We start from the raw sequence: 24,149 nt of genomic DNA, 5'->3' as shown, positions 1-24,149 counted from the left end.
CTCTCCTCCCTCACCTGTTGCACTCATCCACCAGAACCCCTTACTCTCACCTGCCGCTCTCCTCCCTCACCTGTTGCACTCCTCCACCAGAACCCCTTACTCTCACTTATCGCTCTCCTCCTTCACCTGTTGCACTCATCCACCAGAACCCCTTACTCTCACCTGCTGCTCTCCTCCCTCACCTGTTGCGCTCCTTCACTCAAGCCCATTGCTCTCACCTGTCGCTCTCCTCCCTCACCTGTTGCACTCCTCCATCAGAACCCCTTACTCTCACCTGCTGCACTCCTCCCTCACCTGTTGCACTCCTCCACCAGAACCCGTTACTCTCACCTGCCGCTCTCCTCCCTCACCTGTTGCACTCCTCCACCAGAACCCCTTACTCTCACCTGCTGCACTCCTCCCTCACCTGTTGCACTCCTCCACCAGAACCCGTTACTCTCACCTGCCGCTCTCCTCCCTCACCTGTTGCACTCCTCCACCGGAACCCCTTACTCTCACCTGCTGCTCTCCTCCCTCACCTGTTGCGCTCCTTCACTCAAGCCCCTTGCTCTCACCTGTCGCTCTCCTCCCTCACCTGTTGCACTCCTCCCCCAGAACCCCTTACTCTCACCTGTCGCTCTTCTCTCTCACCTGTTACACTCCTCCACCAGAACCTGTTACTCTCACCTGCCACTCTCCTCCCTCACCTGTTGCACTCCTCCACCAGAACCTCTTACTCTCACCTGCCGCTCTCCTCCCTCACCTGTTGCACTCCTCCACCAGAACCCTTTACTCTCACCTGTCACTCTCCTTCCTCACCTGTTACACTCCTCCACCAGAACCCCTTACTCTCACCTGTCGCTCTCCTCCCTGACCTGTTGCACTCCTCCACCAGAACCCGTTACTCTCACCTGCCGCTCTCCTCCCTCACCTGTTGCACTCCTCCACCAGAACCCCTTACGCTCACCTGCTGCACTCCTCCCTCACCTGTTGCACTCCTCCACCAGAACCCGTTACTCTCACCTGCCGCTCTCCTCCCTCACCTGTTGCACTCCTCCACCGGAACCCCTTACTCTCACCTGCCGCTCTCCTCCCTCACCTGTTGCGCTCCTTCACTCAAGCCCCTTGCTCTCACCTGTCGCTCTCCTCCCTCACCTGTTGCACTCCTACACCAGAACCCCTTACTCTCACCTGTCGCTCTCCTCCCTCACCTGTTGTACTCCTCCCCCAGAACCCCTTACTCTCACCTGTCGCTCTTCTCCCTCACCTGTTACACTCCTCCACCAGAACCTGTTACTCTCACCTGCCGCTCTCCTCCCTCACCTGTTGCACTCCTCCACCAGAACCTCTTACTCTCACCTGCCACTCTCCTCCCTCACCTGTTGCACTCCTCCACCAGAACCCCTTACTCTCACCTGTCGCTTTCCTTCCTCACCTGTTACACTCCTCCACCAGAACCCCTTACTCTCACCTGTCGCTCTCCTCCCTCACCTATTACACTCCTCAACCAGAACCCGTTACTCTCACCTGCCGCTCTCCTCCCTCACCTGTTGCACTCATCCACCAGAACCACTTACTCTCACCTGCCGCTCTCCTCCCTCACCTGTTGCACTCCTCCACCAGAACCCCTTACTCTCACTTATCGCTCTCCTCCTTCACCTGTTGCACTCATCCACCAGAACCCCTTACTCTCACTTATCGCTCTCCTCCTTCACCTGTTGCACTCATCCACCAGAACCCCTTACTCTCACCCGCTGCTCTCCTCCCTTACCTGTTGCACTCCTCCACCAGAACCCCTTACTCTCACCTACTGCTCTCCTCCCTCACCTGTTGCACTCCTCCACCAGAACCCCTTACTCTCACCTGTCGCTCTCCTCCCTCACCTGTTGCACTCCTCCACCAGAACCCCTTACTCTCACCTGCCGCTCTCCTCCCTCACCTGTTGCACTCCTTCACTCGAGCCCCTTTCTCTCACCTGTCGCTCTCCTCCCTCACCTGTTGCACTCCTCCACCAGAACCACTTACTCTCACCTGCCGCTCTCCTCCCTCACCTGTTGCACTCCTTCACTCAAGCCCCTTACTCTCACCTGCTGCTCTCCTCCCTCACCTGTTGCACTCCTTCACTCAAGCCCCTTACTCTCACCTGTCGCTCTCCTCCCTCACTTGCTGCGTTCCTTCACTGAAGCCCCTTACTCTCACCTGCCGCTCTCCTTCCTCACTTGTTGCACTCCTTCACTCGAGCCCCTTACTCTCACCTGCCGCTCTCCTCCCTCACCTGTTGCACTCCTCCACCAGGACCCCTTACTCTCACCTGCCGCTCTTCTCCCTCACCTGTTGCACTCCTTCACTGAAGCCCCTTACTCTCACCTGCCGCTCTCCTCCCTCACTTGTTGCACTCCTCCACCAGAACCTGTTACTCTCACTTGCCGCTCTCTTCCCTCACCTGCTGCGTTCCTTCACTGAAGCCCCTTACTCTCACCTGCCGCTCTCCTCCCTCGCCTGTTGCCCTCTTTCACTCGCGCCCCTTACTCTCACCTGTCGCTCTCCTCCCTCACCTGTTACGCTCCTTCACTCAAGCCCCTTACTTTCACCTGTCGCACTTCTCCCTCACCTGTTCCGCTCCTCCACCAGAACCCCTTACTCTCACCTGCTGCTCTCCTCCCACACCAGTTGCCCTCATGCACCAGAGACCCTTACTCTCACCTGCTGCTCTCCTCCCTCACCTGTTGCACTCCTTCACTCGAGCCCCTTACTCTCACCTGCCGCTCTCCTCCCTCACCTGTTGTGCTCCTGCACCAGAGCCCCTTACTCTCACCTGCCGCTCTCCTCCCTCGTCTGTTGTTCTCCTATGCTCAAGCCCCTTACACCTGTTGTAGCCTCCTTTCATGCTGCATTCCTCCAGCAGAGCCCTTACAGTCCCTTGTCACTCTCCACCCTCACTAGTTGCACTCCTCCACCAGCATTTCTTACCCTCACCTATTGCTGTCACCTTCACAGAACTTAGTACCTCCCGTTACTCTCCTCTGTCAATTGTCCTTCGTCCCAGTAATGTGCCTTAATTTCACCTGGTGCTCTGCTCCCTCACATGCAGCTCCCCTCGCTCACTAGCTCTACCTGGCCAGCTGTTGCTCCTCCCTCACCTGTTGCACTCCTCCACAAGGGCCTCGCGCTCCTCCTTGCTCGGGTTCTTCTGCCTCTCGTAGGCTTGGAACAGGATCTGCTGCGACGCCGGTCCCCACTTGAAGCGGTTCCTCCTCGCCTTCTTGGTGGGGAGCTCCTCCCCATCGGGGTCCTCGCTCATCATTCCTTGTCCTGCATGGGTGAACTCTGGGAAACAAGGGAGGCAGCTGTTAGTGCTCATGTGGCACGCCTGTGGCACAGCTGGGCAGAAGCTCCTTGGGGAAGGAAGGGTGCTGGACACATACCACTGAGGGCCACTGGACATAAACCCCTTTCAGGTGCCCCAACACACGTTCTGCAATCAGGAGCTACTAGATACAAACTCCTATCAGGTGCTCCAAGACACATACTGTAATCAGGAGCTCCTATATACAAACTCCTCTCAGGTGTCCCAAGACACACACTGCAATCAGGAGCTCCTAGAAACAACCTTCAATCAGGTGTCCCAACACACATACTGCAGTCAGGAGCTACTAGAAACAAACTCCTATCAGGTGCACCAAGAAACACACTGCAATCAGGAGCTCCTATATACAAACTCCTATCAGGTGCTCACAGACAAACCCTGCAATCCGGAGCTCCTATATACAAACTCCTATCAGGTGCCCCAACACACATACTGCAGTCAGGAGCTACTAGATACAAACTCCTCTCAGGTGTCCCAAGTCACACACTGCAATCAGGAGCTCCTAGACACAAACTTCAATCAGGTGTACCAACACACATAGTCAGGAGCTACTAGAAACAAACTCCTATCAGGTGCACCAAGAAACACACTGCAATCAGGAGCTCCTAGACACAAACTTCTATCAGGTGCCCCAACACACATACTGCAATCAGGAGCTCCTATATACAAACTCCTATCAGGTGCCCCAAGACACACACTGCAGCCAGGAGCTCCTAGATAGAAACACTCAGGAGCCTAAATACACACACACTGCATTCAGGAGCTCCTATATACAAACTCCTACCAAGTGCCCAAGACACACATTGCAACCAGAGGCTCCTAGATACAAACTCCTATCAGAAGTCTCAAGACTCACACTGCAATCAGGAGCTCCTAGATACAAACTCCTATCAGAAGTCTCAAGACTCACACTGCAATCAGGGGCACCTAGATAAAAAACTCCTTTCAGAGGCCCCAAGACACGCACTGCAATCACAGGCTCCTAAATACAAACTCTTTTCAGAGGCCCCAAGACACGGATTCCGGCAAATAACCAGGGTCCTTGCAAGTAGGGTGCTGCTGGGGTTAAATGCTCCAGGCCCCCCTATTTTCAGTGCCCCTCCTTGCCAATTGTAAATCAATTTATATATCATAAGAGCAGGCTTCGCCTGCTTTTGTGGTATAATCTTGAAAAGGAAAGTGACCTTAGCAGCCCCCTACGAATTTCCATACAACCAGAGGAGGGCCCCCATTCCTTTTGTGATCTCAGCCCCCCACACGCATCTGACAAACCTGCATAAAGTCCGATCTGGAGCAAATGGACACACATTTTGTTATGGGCATCTGAGCATTCTAGACCCTTCCTGTTCCCCTGTCACCATGTACCCTTTTGTTTTGGATGCTGCTCTTCTCCTCCTAAGACCCTGTGCTTCTCTTGTGTCGGTTGTTCCTCTGTGTGTCTCCTGTGATGCTGGTGAACCTCTTGTGTTGGACATTCCTCTTCTGCTGTGAGCCCTAGTGTATCCCCTTATGCAGGCTCCTCCTATTCTCCTGTGAGCCCTAGACTTCCCCTCTTCTTTTGGCCGCTCCTCCTGTGACTCCCTGTGCTCATCTTTGTTTTGGATGTTCCTCTCTGTTCGTCCTGTGATCCCTGTATTCCTCTTGTGTAGAGCTCTCCCCTCCTCCTGGGGCCCCTGTACTTGTCTAATGGTGAATGCCCCGCTTTTCCTGTGAGCCCTATTGCGCCCTTCTTAAGCCGCCTCCTCCTTACGTTCTGGACACCCTAACCTCTTCATTTGACTGGTCCTCCTGTGGCCCCCTCCCTCCATGTTCATCTTGCGTTGGATGTTCCTCCCTTTGAACCATGTACCCCTCTTGTGTAGCGTACTTCTCACATCTTGTAGCCCATGTACCATTTGTGTTGTCTCTTCCTTTGACCCAGTGGGGTGAATCCTAGAATGTTGAGAAAGTCTTGTTTGTTCCTTTTTAAGATGGCCATCAACTCTCTCTTCATGCGGATATCCCAGCCCACTTCTCACAAGGTGCCACTTGACCAGAATGCACTTTCCCCCTCCTCCCATTCCTCCATACTTACGCTTGGCGATCTCCCGCTGCTTCCCGACGTACCACGCGTAGAGGGCAGCTCTCTTCTGCGTCTTCATGGGGGTGCCCTTGTTGAGATGCTGGGAGAGGTGGGACTGGTTGAGGCCCGTGGTGTCCACCACCTCACGCTGCGGGATGTTGTGCTGCTGCAGGTAGGACTTCACCAGCTTCGCCACCCTCCACGGGTCTTCCCTGGCAGGACACAAATCCTCCTATTGAAAGATTGCAGTTCTGGGCGTTTACACGTATGCACACAGATGTACGCTCATACACACACACGCACATTGCCATGCTATTCACTTTACCTTCCATGCATACCTTTGTACTGTTATAACTTGTTAAAAAAATGCTGAATTGTAGAAAGATCACCAATAGAGAAAGGGGGCCAAAAAATAGGGAGAGTTACATGGTCCAGTGACTAACTCCCAAGGTAAACCTGATCTACAAACCAAGGTACAGTCTTCCGAAATTTGAGGCTCCACTGAACCAATTTGGGTGGGAGTCTACGGTCCCCACAAGCGCTAGCTTATTAGGAGCAATAGCCCTCACTCACCATTAGGTGACATGCTTCATGCTCGGGCAGTGCTCCTCATCAGGTCGGCACTGCAATGCCTGACGGGCCCTTCAAGAGGGCTCCTTACCGGAGATCTTTTTTTAAGAGAATGCCGGTGGTGAATGGGTGCATGAGGAACTTAAACAAGTGTGCTAAAACTGACTATGGGTGTCAAAAAGACAGTCTTCACCATGACCTGACACCAATGTCAAGATTAAATACAGAAAAGGGAAGTCAACAGATTTTAATAGTCTGGGTCCTTATAACAGTGAAAACATGTGTACCTAACACCTCGACTGTTGGTGTATGTATGGGAAGACCGTGTGTGGGTAATCCCTACACTACAGAACCTATAGTCAACATGTTTCTTGTCAATATTGTCACAGGTCGTTCTCAGTGAGGAAGGCGGTGATTCATCTGAGGGTGGCTCCTTGGATTCCTCTGTTGTGTAGCTTTGTGACGAGTATGTGGAGGGAGACTGTATCGAAGGCTGCTGAGAGGTCTAGGAGGATCAGAGCCGCAGTCTCTCCTCAGATGAGTAGGGCTTGGATATTGTCAGTGGGTGCGATGAGGACTGTCTCGGTGCTGTGGTTGCCTGGGAATCCAGATTGGGAGGAGTCGAATAGGAGGTTCCATTCCAGATGTGAGCAGAGTTGTTGGTTGGTGTCTTTTTCTAATACTTTGGCCAGGAACTGGAGCAGGGAGACTGGTCGGTAGTTGTTTAGATCACTGAGTTCTGCGCCAATGGTTTCTTTAGTAGGACGCTGACTTTATAGTGTTTCTAGTACTTGGGGAAGCTGGCTGTGGGAACTGAGATGTTGAACAAGGTGGTGAGGACTTGGCTGATTCAGGCTTCGCCTAGGTTGAAGATGTGGTGAAGGTATGGTTAGTTCGGGGACACTGAGTGGACGGTGTTCATGGTGGAGGACTCGTCGTGTTGGGAGAGCTGGCTCCATTTAGTTAGTCGGTTGTCTGTGGTGGTAGCTGAGTCATTGTATTGCTTGAAGAAGTTGGTGGCCGTGGGCTGGGGTTTGAAGTTTCTGTAGATTTTGGCACTTTTGTTGTGGAAGAAGGTTGATAAGTTGTCGCAGTTGTCGCAGTTGTGAGGGGGGTAACGCTGTTTGTTACAGATGAGTGTTTGGAGAAGTCTGACAATTTTGCTGTTATTAGAGCTTGACTCGATGCATGAGGCTAAGGCCATTATCTTTGATTCTCCCAACTGTCTGTGAAACTTTTATAGGAACATTTTGGTCAAAGTGGAATGTATTCACAAGTATTCACTCTGGGTGACCAATTTTTGCAGGGAGCCAGTCAAGGGGACCAGCAAGGTCCTAAGAAACAGTTACCTTGTCAAGAAAACCACTCTTCATTCCAGTTCCAGCATCAGTGGCCCCTTGCCACTGACTTCTGTGGAATTTATTTATATATATTTATAATAACATTTATAGAACGCATTATCACCATTCAGGTACCCTGGTGCAAAGCCTCAATATAGAACACAGCAGCTGCAATTGTGAGGGCAAAGCTCAGGGATAATAGATTAAGTGGGAAACAGCCAGGTCTTCAAGGCCTTCCTAAAGTGCAGTAGGTCATAGTGAGATCTTAGGGCAGGTGGTGATTTATTCTATAAGTGAGACGTCTGCTCATAAAGGCTAGCCCACCGTGTCTTGTCTTTCGGAATTTTTGAATGCAGATCAAATTGTCTGTTGCTGAATGAAGACATCTCTTTGGGGCATAATGTGTTAATCTTTTTCATATAGAGTTATTCAGCCCTTGCCATGAAGTGCTTGAAAAACTGCGCACAAGGACTTAAAAGCTATTCTCTTTTTCATAGGTAGCCAGTGAAGTTCCTTCATAGCGTTTGATGTAGACGATCATCTAGCTCTGTCTAGAGCGAGCTTTGTGGCTTGGATTCATTACAGTCTGTTTGGCAGATATTCTGGAGCTCCTAGCAGTAACAGATTGCAGCAGTTGATCCTGCTTAGAAGCAGGCCTGGGCAGAGTTTGCGTAGTTCTGCAATGCAGAACTCTGAGAAGTAACCCACAAACTCCACTGCGCTACGCAGAGTTCCGCGGAGCAGCAAAGTGTGTTAGGTCGTGCCATTTGCACTGATTTTTAACCCTGGGTGTTTGTCCTGTGCTGTAAAATCAGCGCGAACTGCACCACATGCAGCGCAAGAGAGCACTACTTCTTTTCTGCCGCTCGAGTAGATTTTCTACTCAAGCGGCAGCTTCCTCAATACAAATGGAAGGTTTGTCAACGCAAGCAGTAGTGACCACCCACGACCGCCCACGTTGAGAAATCTTGCCAGGAGGTGGCCTGGAGTAAGATTTTCCAATCTCACAAACTTAACCTGGGTGAGCGTGCTATGCAGAGTTTTTCACTGGGTAACACAAGAATTCTATTTTATCTCCATTGAATTTCAGCGAGTTTGTGTCCAGCCATTTAACAATGTCAGTTATGCAGTTATAGAAAGCGCCCAGAGCATCCTGCCTACTACTTTAAATAGACAGGATCAGTTGTGTGTCAGCAGCATAATTGACAGGTTTAATGTTGTGGGATTTGATTAGTTTTATTAGTTGTCTCATATAGATATTAAAGAAGATTGGGCTGAGTGCAGAGTCCTGTTGAAGTCAGAACAGTATGCTGGCAAAGAAACCACTTGGCATAGCTCCGGCAGGTAGGAGTTGTTAGAAATGGGGTTTCTGGTTGGCTAGGGTATGCACCTAAGCAAGGCAGAACCCACCACTCTAGTCAGGGCAAGTAAGTTACACACCAATGATAACCTGTGCCCACCCCCTAGTAACTTGGCACAGAGCAGTCAGGCTTATCCTCATAGGCAATATGTAAAGAGTTTGCTCAACACACACCAGTGACACAATAAATACACCACAAAAGAGACTCCACACAGGATTATGTAAAAATATGTATCTTATATTATAAATAAATATATATCATCGAACCAAATTGACATGAATCATAAGTACTGTGCACACTATGCAAATCCTGAAGTAATACTCGTTATCCTGACATGGCAGGTATCCAGAATGTCATATAGAATATCAGAGCAGGAAATGCAACAGGTTCTGAAATAAAAACATGGATCATCACCTGAGTGTAAGAGCAAAGATCAGGTTATGAAAAAGATACATGAATTCCCATATGTCACCCCTAAACAACCACTATTATATAAGTTACCATAAGCATATCAGTAACAGATATTCAGTAACAATACACATGTACCACCATGAAGTCATAGGGTTGGCGCACCTGTGCTCCTGATAGGTAAAATACGGTAATTGTTAGACCTCTTGCTGCAAGGGATACAATAAGTATCAAAAGGTAGGCTCAGGAGCACCTGCCAGCCTACTCGTTGGTAACTCCGTCACCTTTCCACGGATCTCTCAGGAATGTGGCAACGTCATGTGGCAAATGAGGACCCCATTGCTGTTCATCCCGCAATGCCACCAATGAGCACATGCACCCCGGGTTCATTCCCAACACGGTGTGGGCCATACACACACTGTCAATACAGCGGGGAGCCTCGCTGGGTCCCCCACATCAGGAAAGCACAGAGGCAATTTTAGCCACTTCATGTCTCAGCAAAGAGGAGGTGATGTGGCTTCCAGGCTGGCACAGGGCTTCCCACAAAGGAGGGGGGGCAAACTTCAGCAGGGGCCACGGAAGTCCGATTTCACCTCTGCATACCTTCTTTGCCCAACTGAGTCAGCAGGGTGGCAGGTGGACCAGCTGGACTTCCCTCGCTCATCAAGGCAGACTCAGTGGTCCAGGAGGGCACAACACGAGGATCCTTGGGCCGGGGCTCTCGTCCCCGGCCGGACTCCTTACTCGGGACTCCATGGGAAAGCGCTTGACACATGCTTGATTTTACCATTGAAATTAAAACAAGAAAGTGCTCTCCAAGCACTGCTTCAGGGCACTAAACAGTGCACACCACTCGCTATTACTTGATCCAGGGTCAGAAGTGGCACACAGGGGGAATCTTTTGTTGTCCCTGAGATTCCTTCATGAACAGGTGAGGCAAGCCAACAAGCTCCTGGAGAACATTGGGCATGGGCAGGGAGCAGCAGACAGGCAGGCCAGCACATAAGAGACCTAATTGCAGGGTGGTAGTCTCTCCAGCAGCTTAGCATGCAGGCAGGCCTGCACACAACACAGCAAACAGTCCAAATTGCGGTTCCTCCTGGCAGCACCCCAGTTCCTTGGTAGAACAGGGTCGGTGCACAGCTGGCAGCAAAGCAACAACAGAAAAGCATCCAGTGAATCCTTTAGGCCACCCAGTGAAGTCCATATGAGTCCTTTGAGCAGTGCAGCAGTCCTTCTGACAGCGGTTAAGTCCCAGTTCAAATAATCGCTCCAAAATGGAACCTTTTCAAGTGTAACACAACCCCATTCAACCCAGCCATGGCTCCAGCCGTCAGTAGGGGGTAAAGTAGCCCTTTGTGTGAGGGCAGGACACAACCTATTGTCATGAAGGGTGTGACTGACCTCTCCCTCTCCTAGCCCAGGAAGACTATCAGTATACAGATGGATGCAAATGCCTCTCTTGTCATACCAAGCCCTTCTTGTGTTGTGGCTGTCTGGTAAGTTTGCACAAAGTGTAACTGTCACTCTGCCCTAGATGTGGATTGGAGTCAGGCTGCAAAACTCTAGGGTTCTAAGCACACAGAAATGCCCACTTTCTAAAAGTCGCATTTAAAAAATAGTAATGTAAAATCCAACTACACCAGTAAGCAGGAGTTCTTACTACCATTCCAAACATACCAAACATGGCAACGCTACTCCTTTCAGACCAAAAATTACCACTTAAAAATAGTTAAGGGAATTTCCAGTGCTAACTTATGAGAGCAGCAGCGCTCACAGTAGTGAAAAACAAAAAAGGCTGTTTGTCACTACTAGGACATGTAAACCAGGAAAGTACATATCCTACCTTTTACACGCACAGCACCCTGCCTAGAGGGCTACCTAAGACCCTTCCTTGGGGGTGACTTAGGCATACTAAAAGGGGAGTTTAGGCTTTGGCAAGTAGTTTGAAATTCCAAGTCAATGCAGCAGTATACTGCACACACAGACCCTGCAGTGGCAGGCCTGAGACAGGCTTGAAAGGCTACTTCTGTGAGTGGCACAATCAGCAAGGCAGGCCTTCTAGAAGCATTTAATTTACAGACTGAGTATATAGTATACCACTTTACAGGGGACTTACAGGTAAATTATATGTGCCAAACAGGTAAAAGCCAATCATACCAAGTTTTACAGCAGAGAGCGCATACACTTTGGCACTAATTAGCAGTGGTAAAGTGCCCAGAGTCCTAAAGTCAACAGAAAAAGGTTAAAAAAAACAGGAGGAAGGCAAAATGTTTCGGGATAACCTGCAGAAAGGGCCATTTCCACTACGAGTGCAGCCAATTTAGTGCTAAATCACTGATTCCATTTGTGGCCAGTCTCATTAGCAACGTTTTGTGTTTACCGGTATCAAAAGCAGATGATGCAAGGGATACAGGAAGCTGAGGATGTTCAAGGATGCTGAAGATGAAGTGCAGTCAGGGAAGGCCTTCCTGGGGCTACTCATTGGTCCACGGCCTTGGTGTTGTGACTTTGGCCACAGGGATTGAAGTCCCTCAGAGTACTCTTTGGTCCAGTAGAAGTCAAGTTGATAATGGACCACTGGTCACAAAGAAACCAGTAATTTCCTTCTTTTGGTGATAACTTTCCGTCTGGGTGATCAAGCTGCAGTCAGAAAACGTATGGGTCCAGCAGACCCGGTGAAACTTTGAGCATCAGGTCGAACTCTCCTGGGCTGCACTGTGATGAGGAGCAGCGATCTGGTGATCTGGGCTACCAACTCGCCCAGGCAAGCGTCCTCAGCTTTTGTGGCCCTTTGTGGCAATCAGGAAGTAAACCAACTGACTTTTGGAGTTTCTGCTTCTGGCTGTGCTTGAGGGATGACTTTTCCACGAGCAGGGCACCACTGACACATAGCTCCAACCATCAGTAGGAGGTAAAGCAGCCCTTTGTGTGAGGGCAGGACACAACCTATTCTCATGAAAGGTGTGACCGACCTCTCCCTCTTCCAGCCCAGGGAGACTGTCAGTTTACAGATGGATGCAAATACCTCTCTTGTCACACCCAGCCCTTCTCGTGTTGTGGCTGTCTGGAAAGTATGCACAAAGTGTAACTGTCACTCTGCCCTAGATGTGGATTGGTGCAGTCTCTTCTTTGCTGGTTCTAGGGTCAGTAGGGCAGACCTTCTTTGGCCCTCTTCTCCAGGCCAATCAAGATCTGAGTTCTGGTTGCCGGGGTGCCCTTTCTATGCCCAGAAAGTACCCTGAGTGGAGGTCGTGGTCACTAGCCAATGGGCTACCTGGTTCCCTCCCGCCTGATGACATCTTCCTGTATAGTGTGACATCCAGCTGTCCAGAGTGCCCAATACTGCACACTTTCAAGATGGCTAGACCCCTCTATTGGTGTGTGGAGCTTGGTAAAACTTCCTAGAGGTGTGACTAACTGGGGTTACACACCAATTAAAAAACTGGTTTGACCAGTCTTTGTCCCTATTTACCTCTCTACCCAGACCAAAAAGCAGCCTCTGTCAAGTGTGGTTACTATTTGCCCTTCAAATCATAGGCCCTCATTATGAACATGGCGGTCTGGACCGCCATGCTGGTGGTGGCGGAAATTACTGCCACCGGCATGGGGGTCCAGACCGCTACATAATAAACACAGGGAGACCGCCACAGGTGGAACTCCGCCGCGCCAGGCAGCCTGACGATGGCGGAGGTCCCTATCCGACAGGGCAGCGCTGCAAGCAGCACTGCCCGCCGGATAATGCACCTTTGTTCCCCAAGCCTTTCCCTGGCAGTTTAGGCTGCCAGGGAAAGGCTGGCGGAATGGGCCCCTACACTTGGAATGGGCAGTGCAGGGGCCTTCGTGCACAGCTCTGTTGCGCATATCACTGCCCGATTTATGGGCAGTGATATGCGCGACGGGTGCTGCTGCACCCACCGCAGTGCTTCATTGACGACGGCTCCATGTGGGGCCGTTGGCAATGTACAGGCCCAGCATCCTGCTGGGCCGGCTGGTGGAAACACAGTTTCCGCCCGCCAGCCCAGCGCAATGATGTTTATTGGGCCGATGCGGTCTTCAACATGCTGGCAGTCGTTGTTTTGACTTCCAGCGCCGAACTCGGCGGGATTTCCCACCGAGTTCGTAATGACCCCCATAGTCTTGTTTTTCTGGACCCTTAGTTGCCCCGTTCTGTTTTGCCTCCTTGCTGTGCCCTGCTGTGGCATGTACTTTGTGGATGTGTGATGAAACAACACATGCAAACATCACGCATAACTTAACAATTCAGTCTCAACAATTACCACGTCTTTACCACGCATTCCTTTACAACGAATTTCATTGTAAAAGCATGTTTGGTAAAGGAACTTGTGTGGTAAATTCTCCCCTGCCCTGCCCCCTTACACCTCATACCATACTCCACCTCGCCCAAGCCCCTTCCACTCCCTGCCCTGATCCCTAAACTCCCTCCAGCCTTGAGTCCTAAAAGTAACCCTGGCCTGTCCTAAAAACTACTCCAACCCCACCCTGAAACCTAAAACCGACCACTCTCCCCCACCCTGTACCTTAAAACCTACCCCACACTGTCCTGAAAACTACCCTGGCTCCCCCACCCCTGCCCTGTATCCTAAAACCTACCTCGCCCTGTCCTTATAAACTATCCCAACCCCCATCCCCACCCTGAACCCTAAAAACTACCCTCTCCCCACCCTAAAACCTACCCCGCCCTGTCCTAAAAACTACCCTCTCCCCACCCTCTACCCTAAAACCTACCCCGCCCTGTCCTAAAAATTACACCAACCCCCTGACCTCAAACCTAAAACCTACCCCACCCTGTCCTAACAATTACCCCAACCCCGACTCTAAACCTAAAACCTACCCCACCCTGTCCTAAAAACTACTCAAACCCTCACCCTGAACCCTAAAACCTACCCACCCTGTCCTAAACCTACCCAACATCCTCCCCTGCTCTGTACCCTAAAACCTACCAGGCACTGTCCTAAAAACTACCCCCACACACCAGCCCCGCCGTGAACCCTAAAACCTACCCCACCCTGCCATAAAAACTACCCGACCCCCCCACCCTGAACCCTCAGACCTTCCCTGCACTCTCCTAAAAACTACCACGACCCCCACCCAGAATCCTAAAACCTACCCCTCCCTGTCCTAAAAATACCCCAACCTCACCGCCCCACCCTGAACCCTAAAACCTATCCCGCCCTGTTCTAAATACTCTACACCGCCCTGCCCTGAACCCTAAAACCTACCCCACACTGTCCTAAAAATGACCCCGACCACCCCGCACCAAGAACTCTAAGACCTACTGTACCCTCTCCTAAAACCTACCTGACCCCGCCCTGAACCCTAAAACCTACCCCACACTGTCCTAAAAATGACCCCGACCACCCCGCACCCAGAACTCTAAGACCTACCGTACCCTATCCTAAAACCTACCTGACCCCACCCTGAACCCTAAAACCTATCCCTCCCTGTCCTAAAAACTACCCGATTCCCCTCCCCCACCCTGTACTCTAAAACCTTCCACACACTGTCCTACAAATTACCCCCTCCTGAACCTTAAAACCTTCCCTGCCTTGTCCTCTAAAAACTACCTGAGCTCCCTCCACTGCCATGTACCCTAAAACCTACCCCGCCCTGTGCCAAAAACTATACCTCGACCCCCAACCTGTACCCTAAAACCTACCCCACACTGTCCTAAAAATGACCCTGACCCCCTGCATCCAGAACCATAAGACCTACCCTACCCTGTCCTAAAAACTACTTGACCCCTGCCTCCACCCTGAACCCTAAAACCTACCCCACCCTGTCCTAAAAACTACCCGACCCCCCGTCCTGAACCCTACAACCTACCCTGCACTGTCCTAAAAACTACCCTGAACCCCCAACCCGCCTTGAATCCTAAAACCTACCCTGCCCTGTCCTAAAAACTACTCAAACCCCTGCCCCTGCCCTGTACCCTAAAACCTACCCGCAATGTCCTAAAAACCACCCCGACCCCAGCCCCCATCCTGAACGCTAAACCTACCCCACCCTGTCCTAAAAACTAACCACCCAGAACCCTAAAACCTACCCCACGCTGTACTAAAAACTACCCGACATCCCTGCCCCCGCCCTGTACCCTAAAACCTACACCACACTGTCCTAAAAACTATCCCAAACCCCGTCCTGAACCCTAAAACCTACCCTGCGCTTCCTAAAATCTACCCGACTACCCTGCCCCTCCCTGTACCCTAAACCGTACCCTACACTGTCCTAAAAACGACCTTGACCCCTCGCCCTGTACCCTAAAACCTACCCTGCACTGTTGTAAAAACTACTTCGACCCCCACCCTGAACCCTAAAACCTACCCTGTCCTAAAAACTACCTCGAGCCCCCGATCCTGCCCTGTCCTAAAAACTATCCCAACCTCCTCCTCCCCCCCCCATACCCGGCCCCAGCCTCAGCCCCAATTACCTCTCTCTCCTCTGCTCCTTCCTGTTTAGCTCGGACAGCTAGACCGCTCTTTCTGTCGTCACCACACATATGCATGGTAAAGGCATGCTTACTAAAGGCAGGTGTGCTAGACGCATATGTGTGATAATGGCAGCATGGTAAATGCATAGCGTTTCATTCTCTGTGCTCTTGGCCTCGCACGCAATAGCAACTGCTGCCTCGCATTACTCCACCTCACGTCAGGTCCGTTTGCCTGCACCCACTGCCGATACTCCTCCACCCCAGGACTGACCGCTATCACTGCCACCAATTCCTTGCCATCCCCACCAGCCGAGACGGCCTTGCAACAACTCAGGTGCATCCAGTTCAGCACCAGATCTCTCTACAAACATGCAACCAATGTCTGGGATACTATCTCCATCCTCTTCCCTGACGTAACCTTCCTCACAGAGATCAACCTCCCCGCCGGCTCGGACCCAGACATCGCCACAGCAACACACCCCAGCAACAAAATGAAACACTGCGACTACACCAACAGGTACGGAGGTGGTGCAGCCATCATACACAAGGAATCAATCACCTGCACCTTCACTAATGACTAAACCACACCCATCATGGAACACATGAACTTCCAGTTCCATGCTGAAGACAACACCACCATCAAAGGCACCCTCACCTACAGACCACCAGGATCAAGAACCGGCCAGCAAAGCCATCACTGAATTCATCACCCCACTCCCTATTGAATCCAAACACTACGTCTTCCTGGCAGACCTCAACTACCACCTGGACAACCCCACTGACACCAACTCCACCAACCTACTGGAAAGGCTTGACACCATCGCCCTCAAGCAGCTGGTCATGGGCCCCATGCACAAAGCAGGAGACACGCTGGACCCCATCTTCATGCCCAACAAGAGAATCAGCTACAGCCACACCACGGAACTCACCTGGTCGGACTGCTACCTCGTACACTTCATCCTCACCGGATCCCTGAGCACTGCCCCCATCCACCACATTGCCCCCTACCACGGATGGACCAAGATCACTCTGTAGCAATGGACCAATGCCCTCAGCACCTCACAGCCCAACGTCATCACCAACTTGGATCAGGCAGTACAGATCTTTAACGCCTTCAGCGCCGCCAACCTGGTTATCCACACCAAACCAGCCAATACCCCCAGAACCACCAAAAAAAAAAGTCAGCTGGTACACCCCAGAACTCAGCAAATCAACTAGAGAGAAGATGACGTACTAGCAAGTACCACTCCAACTGAGCCACCTTCAAAGCGCCCCTCAACGGCTACCACCGCCAGATGAAAGCTGCAAAAAAAAGGCCCTGACCCGTCAGATCGAGAACAGCGCCAACCAAACTAAGAAACTCTTTATCGTGAGAGAATTTGCCAACCCATCAGCCATCGAAAACTCCATCCCCCCTACAAGAACTCTGCTATGCCCTTTCTGACACCTTCCAAAACAAGATAAAAACCATCTACAGTAACTTCGATCCCCAATCCTCTGATCTCCCCAGCATCCCATCAACCTCTACTGTCGACCAATCGTTCACTGCATGGGGACAGCTCAGCACATCGAACACTATCACACTCATGAGCTCCATCCATTCGGGAGCACCCACCGACCCTGCCCCGACAGGCTCTTCAATCTCGGAAGAAACAAGATCAGACACAAGCTCACCACCATCCTCAATGCCTCATTAACCTCGTTAACCACGGCCACTTTTCCAGAAGCCTGAAAACACGCAGAGATCAGACCCCTCCTCAAGAAACTCTCTCCAGACCCCAGCGGGCTCCAGAATTACTGCTCCCATTTTCTGCCAAAGTCCTGGAGAAGGCCTTCAACCTCCAACTCACCAAACATCTACAGAGAAACAACCTGCCCCTCCCAATCAGGCTTCAGAGCCAATCACAGCACTGAGACAGCTCTGATTGGCGCAACAACCGACATTTGCACCCTGCTCAGCAGAGGAGAAGCAGCCGCCATGATCCTGCTTGACCTCTCTGCCTCCTTCGACACTGTCTCCCACCAGACACCGATCAACCAACTACGCCAGGCTGGGACCACAGACGATGGCATCCTTCCTCACAGGACGCACCGAGAAAGTCTTCCTACCCCTTTCACCTCACAGGTCAAGCACACCATCTGCGGCGACCCCCAAGGCTCCTCCCTAAGCCCAACACTCAACATCTTCAAGATACCCATTCGGGTGATAAGCTATGCTGTACAAATAACACCTGATTGATTGATTGAAAGGTGATTTCTCCATAAAAGCTCACCTTTTGGGCCATCACACGATGTGGCTTCCTGGCAAGAGGAGGTAACACCTCCTCCAGCAGCAGGCCTCTATTGTTACCTGTCCTGGGGGCCACTGACACGTCTTCCAATGTTGACAGAAGGCTGTCTCATGGCCAGCCTCAGCAAATGGCCACTGGAAAACTGGGCCATAGTGTGGCAACTTTCTAAAAGTTGTATGTAGCAACAAAGTACATTCATTTTGACTTGTCCATCAAGTTTGGCTTAATGTAATGAGTTGTTTGATACCTTGAAGTACCAACTTTGATAGTCCCATTCAGAAGTGAGCACAGCTAAGTTGTCAGCGTGTAATTTTGAACTTGCCATTTGGCCTACCAGTCTGTCTTATAGTAAAAAACTACAATTGCTGTTTTTTACTGTCAGAACATGTAAAACACATGTTCTGCCTTTTAATGTGCTGCACCCTGCCTTAGGACTCAATAGGCCTACTGTAGGGGTGAATAACACGTATTAGAAAGGAAGTACAGATTTTTGCCATTGCTTAAAAAGGTGACGTTGAGTTTAGTTTAAACTGTTCTGCAGTAGCAGGTTGGGAGTCACGGTTTGCCCTGCCCCACTCAGGGTAGCACAACAAGTGCTGCAATCCCTGAGGGGACACTCTGACTTACAGATTCCGGGTATCCCTGGTACCATATACAACAGACTTAGAAGTAAGTTAGCGTATGCCAATTGGGTATTGGCCAATCAAATATACACATTTTAAGAGTCAGGGCACTGGTACTGAGGTCTGGTTAGCAGGCCTCAGTGCACATTTGGAGCACAAAAAACACACAGCAGCATCTGTCTAAAACTTTGGGGTGACCATTTGAGAAGAGGCATTTTCTTACACCAGGTCATAAGGTTCAGATCTCAAGGAGGAGACATGGGTATTCTGCAGTCTTGGGGTCTGCAACCCTTAGGGATCATTGTTTTATATGTTTGAAATGGAATTGAGGGTAGGTTGTTAGCATATGAGTGGAGGTTTCTATGTGGGGTATAGTAGTGGGACTGATTTCTGCATATATTTGGGCCTTTTTCCTCAGAAGGCTTTGTGGGCAGAGCAGAGAACTTCATCCTAGCTTTGATTAGTAGCTCGAGAAGGGCTATCAGACCAAGCCTGATGTAGTCTGGCTTGTGAAGAATAAGGCACATTAAGCTGCCTGGTTTTGGAGCCTCTTTCACCTGGCCATAGTTGGTCTTGTAGGGGGTAGTGTATATGATGCAGCAGTAGTTCAGTTGTGACATTTTGAAGGTTCTTGTTCCACCTAACTATCAGTTTGTAGTTAAGGGAGTCAGATGAGTTGGAAGGTGCTGCCTTGACCACAGCATTTACTTGTGAAGAAAAAAAACAGATCTAAATCAAAATGGATCCCGCAATCCCTGACTTTTGGGGTGGCTGAAGGAGGAGCCCCAGGGTCTGGTAGCCAGTCGTAGGGTAGCAAAGCAGCTGGGGATTGTGTATGCTCATGCATATTGCACATTTACTAAGAGCTGCTCTGTCGATGTATTCCTGCATATTGCACATATACTAAGAGCTGCTTTGTTGATGTATTCTTGCATATTGCACATTTACTAAGAGCTGCTCTGTTGATGTATTCATGCAGATTGCACATATACTAAGAGCTGCTTTGTTGATGTATTCTTGCATATTGCACATTTACTAAGAGCTGCTCTGTTGATGTATTCATGCATATTGCACATATACTAAGAGCTGCTTTGTTGATGTATTCATGCATATTGCACATTTACTAAGAGCTGCTCTGTTGATGTATTTATGCATATTGCACATTTACTAAGAGCTGCTCTGTTGATGTATTTATGCATATTGCACATTTACTAAGAGCTGCTCTGTTGATGTATTCATGCATATTGCACATTTACTAAGAGCTGCTCTGTTGATGTATTCATGCATATTGCACATTTACTAAGAGCTGCTCTGTTGATGTATTTATGCATATTGCACATTTACTAAGAGCTGCTCTGTTGATGTATTCATGCATATTGCACATTTACTAAGAGCTGCTCTGTTGATGTATTTATGCATATTGCACATATACTAAGAGCTGCTTTGTTGATGTATTCTTGCATATTGCACATTTACTAAGAGCTGCTCTGTCTATGTATTCATGCATATTGCACATTTACTAAGAGCTGCTCTGTTGATGTATTTATGCATATTGCACATGTCCTAAGAGCTGCTCTGTTGATGTATTCATGCATATTGCACATGTCCTAAGAGCTGCTCTGTTGATGTATTTATGCATATTGCACATTTACTAAGAGCTGCTCTGTTGATGTATTCATGCATATTGCACACACCTGTTCACATTGCACACATTTCCAAGGAGAACGAATAACATTCGGTTCATGCACATTGCACACATGGTCAGTGGTGCACAGTTAAAATATCCACGTAGGCTGTCAATTACTAGAGAGGCTTCTGAACATTGCATAAGTAGACAAACTGGAGCTCTGCATGATCCCCCCTCACTGTATACTGAGCTGAACCAGGAAAAAGTCACCAATAATCTATTTCTAGACGAGGCTGCCTTCGAAGATGTGGGAACGATTTACATTGGTTTTGTAGGTATTAGTGTGAACCTATAACTGCAAAAACCAGGATGTATTGAAGATATATTATCTGTACAAGAGACTAAAGATACGAGTAGCTTACGTCTGGTATTATTCTACTACCGATGAAGAAATGATTGTTCTTGGGGATCTTCACTTGCAAAAATAAGGGTTAGGAATAGAAAAAGGAAAGATAGTGGTGCTTCGCCGTGAGGGACAGGGCGACTAACACAAGTCAGGTCTGCGGGGGTATTTAAAGCCACTTGTGCATAGCGCTTCCTACCCTGGAAACTCCCAGGAAAGCCAGTAAGTGGATTCCTAGGGCGCCAAGTCCTAGACAGAGAAAGTTGGTCCTGGGGAAGCCAACATTAAAATTCCTACTGAAATACATTGTTCCAAGGCGAGCCTCCTTCATCGTGGAACATGTGGGAGCACTTGGCACTTCAGTCCAAATCTGCACTTGCAACACCGAGGCGTCTCCAACCATTTTACTAAAGGTTGAGATGAAGAAGTGAATTTGAGTGGTTTATCCTCTGCAAGATTTCAGATGGTTGCAAAGTTAAAAAAATAAATTGACGATGGGAAAAAAACCCTAACGCTGGCTTCACGGGGCAAAGAATCCTGGAAAAGTAAGCTTTATGTGGAAAAATTGCACAAAATTAGATTTTGTGAGGTGAAATTCTTCCTCAATTTTTTTCTCAAAATGTTTTACCTGCGCACAAAGTTTTTCAAAGCTGACAAAGTATGCATCCTTTGCAACGTTTGTAAACTGCAAAAAACTATGCAGATGAAATGTGGATCTCGCCCACCCCTTGATCTGATTAGAAACTTGATGTGAAGCCATGATAATCATCCCTCCGATGTCTTCTTTCGAAAAATGTATGCAATGGGTGCCTTTGGTGATAATTATGCATACACCAAAGGTACATGTGCTGCCACACATACAGACTCGTGTTCAAGCATAGACACACACATAGGCACACACACATATCCTGCCGTCTCTAGGTGTATATTCGCGTTAAATATTTCTGTTGCATGCACTATACTATGGGTGTTGGGCAGGTGAACAGTCATTCCCAAAGTCAGCAGAAATTTAATTTTTGACAAGCATAGTGTACCTAAGATGGTGGATAATGTGCCCGAATGGTGCATTTTCTACAGTGCTTAATTTGTAAATAAAAACGTGCCGGTGCTTAAAGCCCCCTCTTAAACACGCGGCTGCTGCAATTAAATGTGGGAACAGTGAATATGAGGCGGCGTAATCCTGAAGCCATCTCGGGCCTCTTCGATCCATTTACAGCCCCTCCCTGCCCCTTCAGCTCACACCTGCAGCTTTCTGCTTTCTCCCTTTATGATACTTTTTCGTTTTTCTCTTCCTCCGTCTTTCCCATATGTGTATTTTGCTCGCAGCACATGCTTGAGGCAGAAGAATAAGCAACGGCCCTCAAAAATAAGTGCCGGTGCTCAGCACCGGAAACAACAAGCACAAATTAAGCACTGATTTTCTATTTCCAGCGTGGGAAAAGTAAGGGAACTTTCACTTATGTAATGGAGGTTAATGGGAATGGGATTCTCCAGGGGGGGATATTTTCCTTGAGGAAAACAAAGTTAAACATGCAGATACACTTTATCTCATGGTGCCCTTTTATGGATTTTCCAGGAAGTGGGAAAAAACTGTTTTTGGAAGTAAGATTACAAAACTGATATCCACGAATGTCGTGGATTCTTTGATAATCCCCCAAAAGATGGCAAAGCACTGGAACTCAGGAACCGCCAGGAGAGAGGGCCTTACAGGTAATTCTCAATCCTAGACCAGCTGGTGCTGCCAGTAGGGGGCGCGCGTGGCTGTGTTCATCCACGTGCTCCCCGTGTATTCTCCCGTAGGATTCTAGGCCTCGCCCGGTCTGTATTTTCGGTTCCCATCTACGCCATCTCCTCTGCACTCCACCTGCTTCCCAACCCCTCTCTGGGCCATGTCCTCGCTCCCCCCACTCCGTCCCCACCCCTTTGGCTCCTTGCCTATCTCTCTGCTTTATTGATTCTCAGAGGTTGGGAACAGTTGCAGAGATAAGGTGCTAATTTCAGGGCAAAGTCTGCCCGTGCTCTTTAAAAGCAAACAATGTCATCTGTTCTTGTTGTAGAAGTGGGGGAAGGCAGGGCGAAAGAGAAGCACATAGAATTGGGGGAGGAAACTGAACACCAAACCCTTGTTCTTCTGAATCCAGGAGCAGGAGGAAATTTGTGGGTGCATAATATACATTGCTAATGCTGCAGGTACTCCGTTCTATGTTAACAGAAATTCTGCGCGTCTAGCCATACACGACAAGCTGGTCACAATATTACCCAACCGCAAGCTATAGCCGAGGTCAGTGACGCACCCCCATCGCAGGTTCAAGGGTTCCATCCCACAAAAGACATGAAAACAGTGCACATGACTACTACAAGTTGAGTTACTGAAGATACAGAGGTGAACAAGGACACCATGGTGGGAACATTGAGGCGGTAGTGTGATTTCAAAAGGTTGATGATGTTACGTGGTTTTTAAGGTGGGTTGATTCCTGGTAGTGTCATGAAGGTTTTAGGTAAGGGGTACTTGGGATGGATGGAGTGTGGTGAAGCAACTTGATAAAACAGTTTAGCTGCTTGGGCTGGGTGAATGTTCTTGGACATTCAGTGTTGACTCAACACTTTTTAGATTTTGTATGTATGCATGTATGTATGAGGAATTTACTTAAGGAGAATGCAGCCAAAAGGCAGAGGAGCGCTGTATAGGGTCAAAGGCACAGTCAGCATGTGATAAGAGGGGTAGTTGGTTCCAGAGAGCGCAAGTGGACTACATCATGATGTAGTGTTCTTTAAAGAGAAGTGCATAAAATGTGTGATATTGCGTAGATGATTGGAACTCATTGGGTGTTGGGTAGAACAACAGTGTGAGTTTTGTGGGCCAGAAGGGATTTATTTACACTTCTTGCATCTGGGCCTTTAATGGGCCCAAAGTTATTGGATGCTGTGTTAAGGAGTGGCAGTGGCTATCTCTTTCTTGTTGTGTCTTGTGTAAAGATGTGTTTTGTGGCTTGGTTGATTCTTATATGAGATGTAGGGTGAGTCTTTTACAGTGGCTCCTATAGAATTAGATGGGAAGTTACTCTGGGATGAATTGGGGTTGTGCTGAGATGGAGTCCGACTAATGGAGACTGGTTGAGCTTAGTGTCCAAATGAAAGATCCGTGCACTAGTTCGGTCTTGAGGTGATATGGAGTAAGGATCTGTGACCTATTTGGCTCTGTTTTTAGGTGGGATACAGGTTTGTTAGACTAGATTTACTCTTGTTTTGCAATGGAAAGAGTTATGTGAACTGAGACTTCTTTTGACCTCTCTCTTTTTATGTTGAGGTGCAGTATGGGTTGGTTGGACTGGCCAAGTCCTGTGTGGGACTGCATTGCGCTCATGGCTTGGCAGCAAGGGGTTGACCGCACCATCTGTAGCCAACACCTCCCACCACGTAAGACTTTAGCTGTATCAGTGTGAGTTAGTTGCAGGGCCAACCGCCCATACGTGGGCAACCCAATACAGAGACTCACAACAGCCAGTTTTTAAAAACTATTTTCAAATCTTGCGGGAGTCCGCGTCCTTTGTGTTGTTCTTCCCCCCTTTAAAAAAAAAAAGAATTGGCCCCAGGGGTCCCCCCTCTAAAACCTCTGCCTTCCCCACCCAGGGGATCAGGGTACTCCTATCGTGCCATCTTCTACCTT

At 49.3% G+C, this 24,149-nt stretch overlaps 1 protein-coding gene across 1 annotated transcript in view; it reads right to left on the bottom strand.

The window, feature by feature from the left end:
- Positions 1-24,149, bottom strand: part of HNF1A (HNF1 homeobox A) — an 80,575-nt gene that overhangs the window by 42,517 nt on the left and 13,909 nt on the right. The window contains exons 2-3 of the mRNA XM_069215058.1: positions 5,421-5,620; positions 3,120-3,306 (exon numbers count right to left, since the gene is read on the bottom strand). Of these exons, the coding sequence (XP_069071159.1) occupies positions 3,120-3,306; positions 5,421-5,620 (387 nt within the window). The remainder of the gene's footprint in view (positions 1-3,119; positions 3,307-5,420; positions 5,621-24,149) is intronic.

The sequence above is a fragment of the Pleurodeles waltl genome, chromosome 11, assembly GCF_031143425.1.
Source record: "Pleurodeles waltl isolate 20211129_DDA chromosome 11, aPleWal1.hap1.20221129, whole genome shotgun sequence".
Classification (NCBI taxonomy): Eukaryota; Metazoa; Chordata; class Amphibia; order Caudata; family Salamandridae; genus Pleurodeles; species Pleurodeles waltl.
The sequence above is the reverse complement of the archived record's forward strand: the minus strand, read 5'-3'. Positions and strand labels throughout refer to the sequence as shown.